We start from the raw sequence: 14866 nt of genomic DNA, 5'->3' as shown, positions 1-14866 counted from the left end.
AGGGAAGCCTTTGATCCTGTGAGTGTTGGGGTGGGGACCCACAATCCAGAAGATTCCAGCCTCAGGAAGATAGTGAGGGTGTCCACAGCACTGGACTGATGGAGCACTGTACCCTTTCTACCATCCAAATAACACACCTTGGGGTGCAATGCTTTATTGGAATATTTTCAATTGTGTTTGCAAACACTGAACATAAGGGGAAAAACAATAGGTCCTCCTCCTCTCTTCCAACTTCTATGGCAAAACAAACAGAAAAGGATGTCCGGAGACTGGGATCACTGCTTCCTTCATCCCAGACTAGCCTGGAACGAAGAGAGCCCCTGCCTCTGCCTCCCGGTGCTGGGATTAGAGGTGTGTACATTTATCCTGGTTCAACACCTGAGTCACCTTTATAACCTGGTAACTGGTTCCCAGGCAGCATTTGGAGACTCAATACTAACATTCAAAGACTGCTGGGCTCCAGTCTCATGGTTCTCCACTGGAGAACTCTAGGTACCCCCAACCGGTATACCCCCAAACTCACGACCCCTGCCAAGAACAACCTCAGAGACCTCTACAGAGTGCTGCTAGGGGGGGTGGCAGCCTCACAGACTTCAGTGGCAGACTGCTTAGTGACATCCTGATGGACCTCCCCTGAAGTGTGCAACGTGGCAGCTTCACTAGCCTCCTCATGGACGGCCACAGGACCCAGCTGGGTGGCGGCATCAGTGTCTTCCAGAGGTGCCAGCAAGGTGGCAGCCTCAGTGTTCTCAACTGGAGCCAGCTGGGTGGCATCCCCAGGGTTCTCCACCGAAGACAGCTGAATGGCATCACCATTCTCTACCTTAACTGGCTGGGTGGCATCCCCAGGGTTCTCCACCGGAGACAGCTGAATGGCATCACCATCCTCCACCGGAGCCAGCTGGGTGGCATCACCATTCTCTAACTTAACTGGCTGGGTGGCATCCTCAGCGTTTTCCACCGGGGCCAGCTGGGTGGCAGCCTCAGAGACCTCCACAGGAGCCTGCTGAGTGGCAACTTCACAGACCTCAACCGGAGCCAGCTGGGTGGCCGCCTCCCGAACCGCCACAGGAAGACACTGGGTCTCAGTCTCTTGAGAACCGTGCTCCTCTGTGTTGGAAGAAAAGCACTGTAAGGAGACTGGTAAGGGCAGTCACTCCTGGGACAGGCAGGAGTAGGAGCCAAAGGTTCCTGAACACAGGGCTATGTGGCCTCCAACATTTCCAAACCCACTTTCCCCAGTGGATCCCTCCCAAGGAGCCAAGGCTTGCCAGGCAGGACAACCCTAACCTATTCCCACCAGCCCATACCTTGTATTACTTGCTTGCAGAAATAGTCAACCAAGTTGGAGATCATTTGGGAAACATCCTTTTGGTAATCAGGAGGCCCAAATATCAAAATCTCAGCTTCCTCTTCAGCTTTCCACTGGTTCACCTGAAGCACGGTACGTGTCACACACTCCACATGCGGGATGTACTCTCCATCCTTACCTGAGCAGGGAAAAGGAGGAACATGAGGGTGAGGTGGCTTCCACTTCTTGGCACATTCGTTCAGAAGTTGAGGCAGCTGAGTGCAGGTGGTATAAGCCTCGGGCCACAGCCACTGGCCAGGCTTTCTCTATAGCACATACTCAGACATAGAGTCCAGAAAAAGGTTGCCTCTGCCTTCCCTTCCCAGGTTACTCACCAAACATCTTTTCCACCAGCCAAGCATCCACATACACTGTTTCTGGATCATCCAGATGCTCGGGATGGAGCCACCTGGGCAGCTTGCGAGAGTCTCCGACCACTTTAAATAAAGTCCCTTCTTGGTGTTGCAGCTGGACGAGGGACTTAAAGCTCTTAAAGGCGGTCATACTGCAGCAATATCGTTGCAAACAGCCTGTGCAACTCCACACTCAATAAAGCAAACCCGAAAGAAGCCCCTCTGGTGAGCCCTATTTCAATGGCTGTTTGCTAGCCCCGCCCCACGCTCGTCCTTCCAATTGGATCTCAGGCCTTGTCTCCCCTCAAAGCCTCACAGGTACACTGGCTGCACCTGGGAGAGAGGGATGCTGCAGCTAGAGGGATTGTGCCCAGGCTGTAGTGGCACAGGCCTTTAACCCAGCACACTGAAGGCAGAGGCAGGTGGATCTCTGTGAGTTCGAGGTTAGCCTCCTCTACAGAGAGAGTTCCAGGACAGCCAGGGCTACACAGAGAAATGCTGTCTCAAAAATCAAACAAAGCCAAAAGGAAAAAAACAAAAACCATATGTGTAGCTGGGTTGTGGTGGGGCACATCTTTAATCCCAGCACTTGGGAGGCAGAGCCAGGCGGATCTTTGTGAGTTCGAGGCCAGCCTGGTCTATAGAGCGAGATCCTGGAAAGGTGCAAAGGTACACAGAGAAACCGTGTCTCAAAGAAAAAACAACAACAACAAATAAAAACATATGTGTTGGGAAGCAGCAGACACCCTAAGTGAACAACACAGCGAATTGACAACAGTCTACCCAACATCAGGACAGACTCTTACCTGACTTCAAGAGCAACAATTAAGTCTCACCTATTCCCTGAACCTTAGCTCTGAGTTGCTTGCCTCTAGATAACAAGTCTCCTTATGCTTTTTCTATTTCTTTGGGTTTTGAGACAGGGTCTTGTTAAGCAGCCTGCCCAGGCAGGAAATGAGACATGCCTCAGCACACTGGACTTCCCGATTTCTTTTACTCTCTAGAGACAGCTGGGCAGGACAAAGGAAGACACTTTTAGTGAAGGCAACTCCACACCCGGGGCTTCCTAACCAGAGAGATTCTTACATTTACTGTAGTGCCTCCTTTCTCTAAACAGAAATATATTTCCATTCAGTTTCCTGTTCACTTTGTTTATTCGTTGAGATTGAAGAACATGAAATTATTTGCTGGGCGGTTGTGGCTCACACCTTTAATCCCAGCACTTGGGAGGCAGAGGCAGGTGGATCATTGCGAGTTCCAGGACAGACTCCAAAGCTACACAGAGAACCTTTGTCTCAAACAATGAAAAAACAAAACAAAAGAAAAAAAAGTTATTTAGAGCTTTAAGATGTATTTTGTTATCATTCTTTTTAATTATATGTAAGTATGTGTGTGCATGTTGATGTTACGCAATATTGAGTGCAGGTGTCCTGGGGAGGCCAGAAGCTTTGCATCCAGCGGAATTGTACTTATAAGCAGTTGAGTCACCTGATGTGATAGGAATCAAAACTCAGGGGCCTCAGTAGGCCTAGTTCAGGTTCTTAACTGTGAAAGCATCACCACTCCAGCCCCTGAACTCTCTTGCTTACAAAAGCTCCAACAGGATATCTACATATGCACAAATTAGTGAACTGTGCACATCTTTTTCTTTTTTCTCTGCTTTTTTTTTTTATTTTTGGTTTTTCAAGACAGGGTTTCTCTGTGCTGCTTTGTACCTTCCCTGGAACGAGCTTTGTACACCAGGCTGGCCTCGAACTCACAGAGATCTGCCTGGCTCTGCCTCCCGAGTGCTGGATTTAAAGGCATGGGCCACACTGCCCGGCCCATCTTTGTTTTTCCAGACAAGGTTTCTCTGTGTAGTTTTGGTGCCTTGTCCTGGATCTTGCTCTCTACACCAGGCTACCCTCAAAACTCAAGATTCACCTGCCTCTGCCTCGCAAATGCTGAGATTAAAGCCGTGTACCACCCCCCCCCCCCAGCCACCTCAGACTTCCTAAGGAGACTCAACCCACAAGCTCTCCAAGTCAGGAAATTCAGATGACCCTAAGATACCAGCATTCCAGTCCCAGCCCTCCAATCCCCCTCCCAGAGGGACACCAACCAAAAGCAAAGTAGCTGGTGGCAACTAGATACAACCAAATGGAACTTTCAAAGCCAGTTTTTGTCAAAAAACCAAGTTGCAAACCCAGTCCACTGGAGTCACCTTGAATCAAAGAGCCAGAGGAGACTCGACAGCCTGGCAGGCAGCTCCATCCCTATCAGATGTACTGGGTTAAGGAACAAGGGAAGCCTTTGATCCTGTGAGTGTTGGGGTGGGGACCAACAATCCAGAAGATTCCACCCTCAGGAAGATAGTGAGGGTGTCCAACAGCACTGGACTGATGGAGCACTGTACCCTTTCTACCATCCAAATAACATACTTTGGGGTGCAATTCTTTATTGGAGTATATATTTTCAATTGTGTTTGCAAACACTGAACACAAGGGGGAAACAATCGGTCCTCCTCCTCTCTTCCAACTTCTATGGCGAAACAAACAGAAAAAGATGTCCGGAGACTCGGATCACTGCTTCATTCATCCCAGACTAGCCTGGAACGAAGAGAGCCCCTGCCTCTGCCTCCCGGTGCTGGGATTAGAGGTGTGTACATTTATCCTGGTTCAACACCTGAGTCACCTTTATAACCTGGTACGTGGGCCCAGGCAGCCTTTGGAGGCTCAATACTAACATTCAAAGACTGCTGGGCTCCAGTCTCATGGTTCTCCACTGGAGAACTCTAGGTACCCCCAACCCGTATACCCCCAAACTCACGACCCCTGCCAAGAACAACCTCAGAGACCTCTACAGAGTGCTGCTAGGGGGGGTGGCAGCCTCACAGACTTCAGTGGCAGACTGCTTAGTGACATCCTGATGGACCTCCCCTGAAGTGTGCAATGTGGCAGCTTCACTAGCCTCCTCATGGACGGCCACAGGACCCAGCTGGGTGGCGGCATCAGTGTCTTCCAGAGACGCCAGCAAGGTGGCAGCCTCAGTGTTCTCAACTGGAGCCAGCTGGGTGGCATCCCCAGGGTTCTCCACCGAAGACAGCTGAATGGCATCACCATTCTCTACCTTAACTGGCTGGGTGGCATCCTCAGGGTTCTCCACCGGAGACAGCTGAATGGCATCACCATCCTCCACCGGAGCCAGCTGGGTGGCATCACCATTCTCTAACATAACTGGCTGGGTGGCATCCTCAGCGTTCTCCACCGGGGCCAGCTGGGTGGCATCCCCAGGGTTCTCCACCGAAGACAGCTGAATGGCATCACCATTCTCTACCTTAACTGGCTGGGTGGCATCCTCAGGGTTCTCCACCGGGGCCAGCTGGGTGGCAGCCTCAGAGACCTCCACAGGAGCCTGCTGAGTGGCAACTTCACAGACCTCAACCGGAGCCAGCTGGGTGGCCGCCTCCCGAACCGCCACAGGAAGACACTGGGTCTCAGTCTCTTGAGAACCGTGCTCCTCTGTGTTGGAAGAAAAGCAGTGAAAGGAGACTGGTAAGGGCAGTCACTCCTGGGACAGGCAGGAGTAGGAGCCAAAGGTTCCTGAACACAGGGCTATGTGGCCTCCAACATTTCCAAAACCCATTTCCCCAGTGGATCCCTCCCAAGGAGCCAAGGCTTGCCAGGCAGGACAACCCTACCTATTCCCACCAGCCCATACCTTGTATTACTTGCTTGCAGAAATAGTCAACCAAGTTGGAGATCATTTGGGAAACATCCTTTTGGTAATCAGGAGGCCCAAATATCAAAATCTCAGCTTCCTCTTCAGCTTTCCACTGGTTCACCTGAAGCACGGTACGTGTCACACACTCCACATGCGGGATGTACTCTCCATCCTTACCTGAGCAGGAAAAAGGAGGAACATGAGGGTGAGGTGGCTTCCACTTCTTGGCACATTCGTTCAGAAGTTGAGGCAGCTGGGTGCAGGTGGTATAAGCCTCGGGCCACAGCCACTGGCCAGGCTTTCTCTATAGCACATACTCAGACATAGAGTCCAGAAAAAGGTTGCCTCTGCCTTCCCTTCCCAGGTTACTCACCAAACATCTTTTCCACCAGCCAAGCATCCACATACACTGTTTCTGGATCATCCAGATGCTCGGGATGGAGCCACCTGGGCAGCTTGCAAGAGTCTCCGACCACTTTAAATAAAGTCCCTTCTTGGTGTTGCAGCTGGACGAGGGACTTAAAGCGCTTAAAGGCGGTCATACTGCAGCAATATCGTTGCAAACAGCCTGTGCAACTCCACACTCAATAAAGCAAACCCAAAAGAAGCCCCTCTGGTGAGCCCTATTTCAATGGCTGTTTGCTAGCCCCGCCCCACGCTCGTCCTTCCAATTGGATCTCAGGCCTTGTCTCCCCTCAAAGCCTCACAGATACACTGGCTGCACCTGGGAGAGAAGGATGCTGCAGCTAGAGGGATTGTGCCCAGGCTGTAGTGGCACAGGCCTTTAACCCAGCACACTGAAGGCAGAGGCAGGTGGATCTCTGTGAGTTCGAGGTTAGCCTCCTCTACAGAGAGAGTTCCAGGACAGCCAGGGCTACACAGAGAAATGCTGTCTCAAAAATCAAACAAAGCAAAAAGGGAAAAAACAAAAACCATATGTGTAGCTGGGTGGTGGTGGGGCACATCTTTAATCCCAGCACTTGGGAGGCAGAGCCAGGAGGATCTTTGTGAGTTCGAGGCCAGCCTGGTCTATAGAGTGAGATCCTGGAAAGGTGCAAAGGTACACAGAGAAACCGTGTCTCAAAGAAAAAACAACAACAACAACAACAAATAAAAACATATGTGTTAGGAAGCAGCAGACATCCTAAGTGAACAACACAGGGAATTGACAACAGTCTACCCAACATCAGGACAGACTCTTACCTGACTTCAAGACCAACAATTAAGTCTCACCTATTCCCTGCACCTTAGCTCTGAGTTGCTTGCCTCTAGATAACAAGTCTCCTTATGCTTTTTCTATTTCTTTGGGTTTTGAGACAGGGTCTTGTTAAGCAGCCTGCCCAGGCAGGAAATGAGACATGCTTCAGCACACTGGACTTCCCGATTTCTTTTACTCTCTAGAGATAGCTGGGCAGGACAAAGGAAGACACTTTTAGTGAAGGCAACTCCACACCCGGGGCTTCCTAACCAGAGAGATTCTTACATTTACTGTAGTGCCTCCTTTCTCTAAACAACAGAAATATATTTCCATTCAGTTTCCTGTTCACTTTGTTTATTCGTTGAGATTGAAGAAAATGAAATTATTTGCTGGGCGGTGGTGGCTCACACCTTTAATCCCAGCACTTGGGAGGCAGAGGCAGGTGGATCATTTCGAGTTCCAGGACAGACTCCAAAGCTACACAGAGAACCTTTGTCTCAAACAATGAAAAAACAAAAGAAAAAAAAATTATTTAGAGCTTTAAGATTTATTTTGTTATCATTCTTTTTAATTATATGTAAGTATGTGCGTGCATGTTGATGTTACACAATAGTGAGTGCAGGTGTCCTGGGGAGGCCAGAAGCTTTGCATCCAGCAGAATTGTACTTATAAGCAGTTGAGTCACCTGATGTGATAGGAATCAAAACTCAGGGGCCTCAGTAGGCCTAGTTCAGGTTCTTAACTGTGAAAGCATCACCACTCCAGCCCCTGAACTCTCTTGCTTACAAAAGCTCCAACAGGATATCTACATAAGCACAAACTAGTGAACTGTGCACATCTTTTTCTGTTTTCTCTTGCTTTTTTTTTTTTTTTCCTTTTTGGTTTTTCAAGACAGGGTTTCTCTGTGCTGCTTTGTACCTTCCCTGGAACGCACTTTGTAGACCAGGCTGGCCTCGAACTCACAGAGATCTGCCTGGCTCTGCCTCCCGAGTGCTGGATTTAAAGGCATGCGCCACACTGCCGGCCCATCTTTGTTTTTCCAGACAAGGTTTCTCTGTGTAGTTTTGGTGCCTTGTCCTGGATCTTGCTCTCTACACCAGGCTACCCTCAAACTCAAGATCCACCTGCCTCTGCCTCCCAAATGCTGGGATTAAAGGCATGCACCACCACCACCCCAGCCACCTCAGACTTCCTAAGGAGACTCAACCCACAAGCTCTCCAAGTCAGGAAATTCAGATGACCCTAAGATACCAGCATTCCAGTCCCAGCCCTCCAATCCCCCTCCCAGAGGGACACCAACCAAAAGCAAAGCAGCTGGTGGCAACTAGATACAACCAAATGGAACTTTCAAAGCCAGTTTTTGTCAAAAAACCAAGTTGCAAACCCAGTCGACTGGAGTCACCTTGAGTCAAAGAGCCAGAGGAGACTCGACAGCCTGGCAGGCAGCTCCATCCCTATGAGATGTACTGGGTTAAGGAACAAGGGAAGCCTTTGATCCTGTGAGTGTTGGGGTGGGGACCCACAATCCAGAAGATTCCAGCCTCAGGAAGATAGTGAGGGTGTCCAACAGCACTGGACTGATGGAGCACTGTACCCTTTCTACCATCCAAATAACACACCTTGGGGTGCAATTCTTTATTGGAATATTTTTAATTGTGTTTGCAAACACTGAACATAAGGGGAAAAACAATCGGTCCTCCTCCTCTCTTCCAACTTCTATGGCGAAACAATCAGAAAAAGATGTCCGGAGACTCGGATCACTGCTTCATTCATCCCAGACTAGCCTGGAACGAAGAGAGCCCCTGCCTCTGCCTCCCGGTGCTGGGATTAGAGGTGTGTACATTTATCCTGGTTCAACACCTGAGTCACCTTTATAACCTGGTACGTGGGCCCAGGCAGCCTTTGGAGGCTCAATACTAACATTCAAAGACTGCTGGGCTCCAGTCTCATGGTTCTCCACTGGAGAACTCTAGGGACCCCCAACCCGTATACCCTCAAACTCACGACCCCTGCCAAGAACAACCTCAGAGAACTCCACAGAGTGCTGCTAGGGGGGGTGGCAGCCTCACAGACTTCAGTGGCAGACTGCTTAGTGACATCCTGATGGACCTCCCCTGAAGTGTGCAACGTGGCAGCTTCACTAGCCTCATGGACGGCCACAGGACCCAGCTGGGTGGCGGCATCAGTGTCTTCCAGAGGCGCCAGCAAGGTGGCAGCCTCAGTGTTCTCAACTGAGGCCAGCTGAATGGCATCCCCAGGGTTCTCCACCGGAGACAGCTGAATGGCATCACCATTCTCTACCTTAACTGGCTGGGTGGCATCCTCAGGGTTCACCACCTAAGACAGCTGAATGGCATCACCATCCTCCACCGGAGCCAGCTGGGTGGCATCACCATTCTCTAACTTAACTGGCTGGGTGGCATCCTCAGCGTTCTCCACCGGGGCCAGCTGGGTGGCAGCCTCAGAGACCTCCACAGGAGCCTGCTGAGTGGCAACTTCACAGACCTCAACCGGAGCCAGCTGGGTGGCCACCTCCCGAACCGCCACAGGAAGACACTGGGTCTCAGTCTCTTGAGAACCGTGCTCCTCTGTGTTGGAAGAAAAGCAGTGTGAGGAGACTGGTAAGGGCAGTCACTCCTGGGACAGGCAGGAGTAGGAGCCAAAGGTTCCTGAACACAGGGCTATGTGGCCTCCAACATTTCCAAAACCCATTTCCCCAGTGGATCCCTCCCAAGGAGCCAAGGCTTGCCAGGCAGGACAACCCTAACCTATTCCCACCAGCCCATACCTTGTATTACTTGCTTGCAGAAATAGTCAACCAAGTTGGAGATCATTTGGGAAACATCCTTTTGGTAATCAGGAGGCCCAAATATCAAAATCTCAGCTTCCTCTTCAGCTTTTCACTGGTTCACCTGAAGCACTGTACGTGTCATACACTCCACATGCGGGATGTACTCTCCATCCTTACCTGAGCAGGGAAAAGGAGGAACATGAGGGTGAGGTGTCTTCCACTTCTTGGCACATTGGTTCAGAAGTTGAGGCAGCTGGGTGCAGGTGGTATAAGCCTCGGGCCACAGCCACTGGCCAGGCTTTCTCTATAGCACATACTCAGACATAGAGTCCAGAAAAAGGTTGCCTCTGCCTTCCCTTCCCAGGTTACTCACCAAACATCTTTTCCACCAGCCAAGCATCCACATATACTGTTTCTGGATCATCCAGATGCTCGGGATGGAGCCACCTGGGCAGCTTGCAAGAGTCTCCAACCACTTTAAATAAAGTCCCTTCTTGGTGTTGCAGCTGGACGAGGGACTTAAAGCTCTTAAAGGCGGTCATACTGCAGCAATATCGTTGCAAACAGCCTGTGCAACTCCACACTCAATAAAGCAAACCCAAAAGAAGCCCCTCTGGTGAGCCCTATTTCAATGGCTGTTTGCTAGCCCCGCCCCACGCTCGTCCTTCCAATTGGATCTCAGGCCTTGTCTCCCCTCAAAGCCTCACAGATACACTGGCTGCACCTGGGAAAGAAGGATGCTGCAGCTAGAGGGATTGTGCCCAGGCTGTAGTGGCACAGGCCTTTAACCCAGCACACTGAAGGCAGAGGCAGGTGGATCTCTGTGAGTTCGAGGTTAGCCTCCTCTACAGAGAGAGTTCCAGGACAGCCAGGGCTACACAGAGAAATGCTGTCTCAAAAATCAAACAAAGCAAAAAGGAAAAAAACAAAAACCATATGTGTAGCTGGGTGGTGGTGGGGCACATCTTTAATCCCAGCACTTGGGAGGCAGAGCCAGGAGGATCTTTGTGAGTTCGAGGCCAGCCTGGTCTATAGAGTGAGATCCTGGAAAGGTGCAAAGGTACACAGAGAAACCGTGTCTCAAAGAAAAAACAGCAACAACAACAAATAAAAACATATGTGTTGGGAAGCAGCAGACATCCTAAATGAACAACACAGGGAATTGACAACAGTCTACCCAACATCAGGACAGACTCTTACCTGACTTCAAGACCAACAATTAAGTCTCACCTATTCCCTGAACCTTAGCTCTGAGTTGCTTGCCTCTAGATAACAAGTCTCCTTATGCTTTTTCTATTTCTTTGGGTTTTGAGACAGGGTCTTGTTAAGCAGCCTGCCCAGGCAGGAAATGAGACATGCCTCAGCACACTGGACTTCCCAATTTCTTTTACTCTCTAGAGACAGCTGGGCAGGACAAAGGAAGACACTTTTAGTGAAGGCAACTCCACACCCGTGGCTTCTTAACCAGAGAGATTCTTACATTTACTGTAGTGCCTCCTTTCTCTAAACAACAGAAATATATTTCCATTCAGTTTCCTGTTCACTTTGTTTATTCGTTGAGATTGAAGAACATGAAATTATTTGCTGGGCAGTGGTGGCTCACACCTTTAATCCCAGCACTTGGGAGGCAGAGGCCGATGGATCATTGCGAGTTCCTGGACAGACTCCAAAGCTACACAGAGAACCTTTGTCTCAAACAATGAAAAAACAAAACAAAAGAAAAAAAAGTTATTTAGAGCTTTAAGATTTATTTTGTTATCATTCTTTTTAATTATATGTAAGTATGTGTGTGCATGTTGATGTTACACAATAGTGAGTGCAGGTGTCCTGGGGAGGCCAGAAGCTTTGCATCCAGCAGAATTGTACTTATAAGCAGTTGAGTCACCTGATGTGATAGGAATCAAAACTCAGGGGCCTCAGTAGGCCTAGTTCAGGTTCTTAACTGTGAAAGCATCACCACTCCAGCCCCTGAACTCTCTTGCTTACAAAAGCTCCAACAGGATGTCTACATATGCACAAACTAGTGAACTGTGCACATCTTTCTTTTTTCTCTTGCTTTTTTTTTTCCTTTTTGGTTTTTCAAGACAGGGTTTCTCTGTGCTGCTTTGTACCTTCCCTGGAACGCACTTTGTAGACCAGGCTGGCCTCGAACTCACAGAGATCTGCCTGGCTCTGCCTCCCGAGTGCTGGATTTAAAGGCATGCGCCACACTGCCGGCCCATCTTTGTTTTTCCAGACAAGGTTTCTCTGTGTAGTTTTGGTGCCTGTCCTGGATCTTGCTCTCTACACCAGGCTACCCTCAAACTCAAGATCCACCTGCCTCTGCCGCCCAAATGCTGGGATTAAAGGCATGCACCACCACCACCCCAGCCACCTCAGACTTCCTAAGGAGACTCAACCCACAAGCTCTCCAAGTCAGGAAATTCAGATGACCCTAAGATACCAGCATTCCAGTCCCAGCCCTCCAATCCCCCTCCCAGAGGGACACCAACCAAAAGCAGAAGTAGCTGGTGGCAACTAGATACAACCAAATGGAACTTTCAAAGCCAGTTTTTGTCAAAAAACCAAGTTGCAAACCCAGTCCACTGGAGTCACCTTGAATCAAAGAGCCAGAGGAGACTCGACAGCCTGGCAGGCAGCTCCATCCCTATCAGATGTACTGGGTTAAGGAACAAGGGAAGCTTTTGATCCTGTGAGTGTTGGGGTGGGGACCCACAATCCAGAAGATTCCAGCCTCAGGAAGATAGTGAGGGTGTCCACAGCACTGGACTGAAGGAGCACTGTACCCTTTCTACCATCCAAATAACACACCTTGGGGTGCAATTCTTTATTGGAATATGTTTAATTGTGTTTGCAAACACTGAACATAAGGGGAAAAACAATCGGTCCTCCTCCTCTCTTCCAACTTCTATGGCGAAACAAACAGAAAAAGATGTCCGGAGACTCGGATCACTGCTTCATTCATCCCAGACTAGCCTGGAACGAAGAGAGCCCCTGCCTCTGCCTCCCAGTGCTGGGATTAGAGGTGTGTACATTTATCCTGGTTCAACACCTGAGTCACCTTTATAACCTGGGAACTGGGCCCAGGCAGCCTTTGGAGACTCAATACTAACATTCAAAGACTGCTGGGCTCCAGTCTCATGGTTCTCCACTGGAGAACTCTAGGTACCCCAACCCGTATACCCCCCAAACTCACGACCCCTGCCAAGAACAACCTCAGAGACCTCTACAGAGTGCTGCTAGGGGGGGTGGCAGCCTCACAGACTTCAGTGGCAGACTGCTTAGTGACATCCTGATGGACCTCCCCTGAAGTGTGCAATGTGGCAGCTTCACTAGCCTCCTCATGGACGACCACAGGACCGAGCTGGGTGGCGGCATCAGTGTCTTCCAGAGGTGCCAGCAAGGTGGCAGCCTCAGTGTTCTCAACTGGAGCCAGCTGAATGGCATCCCCAGGGTTCTCCACCGGAGCCAGCTGGGTGGCATCACCATTCTCTAACTTAACTGGCTGGGTGGCATCCTCAGCTTTCTCCACCGGGGCCAGCTGGGTGGCAGCCTCAGAGACCTCCACAGGAGCCTGCTGAGTGGCAACTTCACAGACCTCAACCGGAGCCAGCTGGGTGGCCGCCTCCCGAACCGCCACAGGAAGACACTGGGTCTCAGTCTCTTGAGAACAGTGCTCCTCTGTGTTGGAAGAAAAGCAGTGAAAGGAGACTGGTAAGGGCAGTCACTCCTGGGACAGGCAGGAGTAGGAGCCAAAGGTTCCTGAACACAGGGCTATGTGGCCTCCAACATTTCCAAAACCCACTTTCCCCAGTGGATCCCTCCCAAGGAGCCAAGGCTTGCCAGGCAGGACAACCCTACCTATTCCCACCAGCCCATACCTTGTATTACTTGCTTGCAGAAATAGTCAACCAAGTTGGAGATCATTTGGGAAACATCCTTTTGGTAATCAGGAGGCCCAAATATCAAAATCTCAGCTTCCTCTTCAGCTTTCCACTGGTTCACCTGAAGCACTGTACGTGTCACACACTCGACACGCGGGATGTACTTTCCATCCTTACCTGAGCAGGGAAAAGGAGGAACATGAGGGTGAGGTGGCTTCCACTTCTTGGCACATTCGTTCAGAAGTTGAGGCAGCTGAGTGCAGGTGGTATAAGCCTCGGGCCACAGCCACTGGCCAGGCTTTCTCTATAGCACATACTCAGACATAGAGTCCAGAAAAAGGTTGCCTCTGCCTTCCCTTCCCAGGTTACTCACCAAACATCTTTTCCACCAGCCAAGCATCCACATACACTGTTTCTGGATCATCCAGATACTCGGGATGGAGCCACCTGGGCAGCTTGCAAGAGTCTCCGACCACTTTAAATAAAGTCCCTTCTTGGTGTTGCAGCTGGACGAGGGACTTAAAGCGCTTAAAGGCGGTCATACTGCAGCAATATCGTTGCAAACAGCCTGTGCAACTCCACACTCAATAAAGCAAACCCGAAAGCAGCCCCTCTGGTGAGCCCTATTTCAATGGCTGTTTGCTAGCCCCGCCCCACGCTAGTCCTTCCAATTGGATCTCAGGCCTTGTCTCCCCTCAAAGCCTCACAGATACACTGGCTGCACCTGGGAGAGAGGGATGCTGCAGCTAGAGGGTACCCAGGCTGTAGTGGCACAGGCCTTTAACCCAGCACACTGAAGGCAGAGGCAAGTGGATCTCTGTGAGTTCGATGTTAGCCTCCTCTACAGAGAGAGTTCCAGGACAGCCAGGGCTACACAGAGAAATGCTGGCTCAAAAATCAAACAAAGCAAAAAGCAAAAAAACAAAAACCATATGTGTAGCTGGGTGGTGGTGGGGCACATCTTTAATCCCAGCACTTGGGAGGCAGAGCCAGGCGGATCTTTGTGAGTTCGAGGCCAGCCTGGTCTATAGAAAGAGATCCTGGAAAGGTGCAAAGGTACACAGAGAAACCGTGTCTCAAAGAAAAAACTACAACAACAACAACAAATAAAAACATATGTGTTGGGAAGCAGCAGACACCCTAAGTGAACAACACAGGGAATTGACAACAGTCTACCCAACATCAGGACAGACTCTTACCTGACTTCAAGACCAACAATTAAGTCTCACCTATTCCCTGAACCTTAGCTCTGAGTTGCTTGCCTCTAGATAACAAGTCTCCTCATCCTTTTTCTATTTCTTTGGGTTTTGAGACAGGGTCTTGCTAAGCAGCCTGCCCAGGTAAGAAATGAGACATGCCTCAGCACACTGGACTTCCCGATTTCTTTTACTCTCTAGAGATAGCTGGGCAGGACAAAGGAAGACACTTTTAGTGAAGGCAACTCCACACCCGTGGCTTCCTAACCAGAGAGATTCTTACATTTACTGTAGTGCCTCCTTTCTCTAAACAACAGAAATATATTTCCATTCAGTTTCCTGTTCACTTTGTTTATTCGTTGAGATTGAAGAAAATGAAATTATTTGCTGG

General features: G+C 49.9%; 3 protein-coding genes and 1 long non-coding RNA gene across 4 annotated transcripts; all 4 read right to left on the bottom strand.

Annotated features, from left to right (window-relative positions):
• Positions 1–242: 242 nt before the first annotated feature.
• LOC143274282 (uncharacterized) lies at positions 243–3025 on the bottom strand. The gene is made up of 3 exons (XM_076576685.1): positions 1687–3025; positions 1311–1490; positions 243–1110 (listed from the first exon to the last, which is right to left on the bottom strand). Exons 1-3 carry the CDS (start codon positions 1853–1855, stop codon positions 554–556), a joined length of 906 nt encoding a protein of 301 aa, XP_076432800.1. The 5' UTR covers positions 1856–3025; the 3' UTR covers positions 243–553.
• Positions 3026–3828: 803 nt separating this feature from the next.
• Positions 3829–7884, bottom strand: LOC143274279 (uncharacterized). Its single transcript, XM_076576683.1, has 3 exons — positions 5780–7884; positions 5404–5583; positions 3829–5204 (listed from the first exon to the last, which is right to left on the bottom strand). The coding sequence occupies exons 1-3, from the start codon at positions 5946–5948 to the stop codon at positions 4543–4545; spliced, it is 1011 nt and encodes a 336-aa protein (XP_076432798.1). The 5' UTR covers positions 5949–7884; the 3' UTR covers positions 3829–4542.
• Positions 7885–8568: 684 nt separating this feature from the next.
• LOC143274281 (uncharacterized) lies at positions 8569–9494 on the bottom strand. Its single transcript, XR_013052819.1, has 2 exons — positions 9393–9494; positions 8569–9192 (listed from the first exon to the last, which is right to left on the bottom strand). It is a non-coding gene; the product is annotated as an uncharacterized LOC143274281 (long non-coding RNA).
• A 1645-nt stretch (positions 9495–11139) lies between these two features.
• On the bottom strand, positions 11140–14010 carry LOC143274280 (uncharacterized). The gene is made up of 2 exons (XM_076576684.1): positions 13277–14010; positions 11140–13076 (listed from the first exon to the last, which is right to left on the bottom strand). The coding sequence occupies exons 1-2, from the start codon at positions 13320–13322 to the stop codon at positions 12622–12624; spliced, it is 501 nt and encodes a 166-aa protein (XP_076432799.1). The 5' UTR covers positions 13323–14010; the 3' UTR covers positions 11140–12621.
• Between the last annotated feature and the right edge of the window lie 856 nt (positions 14011–14866).

Source organism: Peromyscus maniculatus, chromosome 7 (genome assembly GCF_049852395.1).
Source record: "Peromyscus maniculatus bairdii isolate BWxNUB_F1_BW_parent chromosome 7, HU_Pman_BW_mat_3.1, whole genome shotgun sequence".
NCBI lineage: Eukaryota > Metazoa > Chordata > Mammalia > Rodentia > Cricetidae > Peromyscus > Peromyscus maniculatus.
Note: the sequence above shows the minus strand (reverse complement) of the source record. Positions and strands in the feature narration are given on the sequence as shown.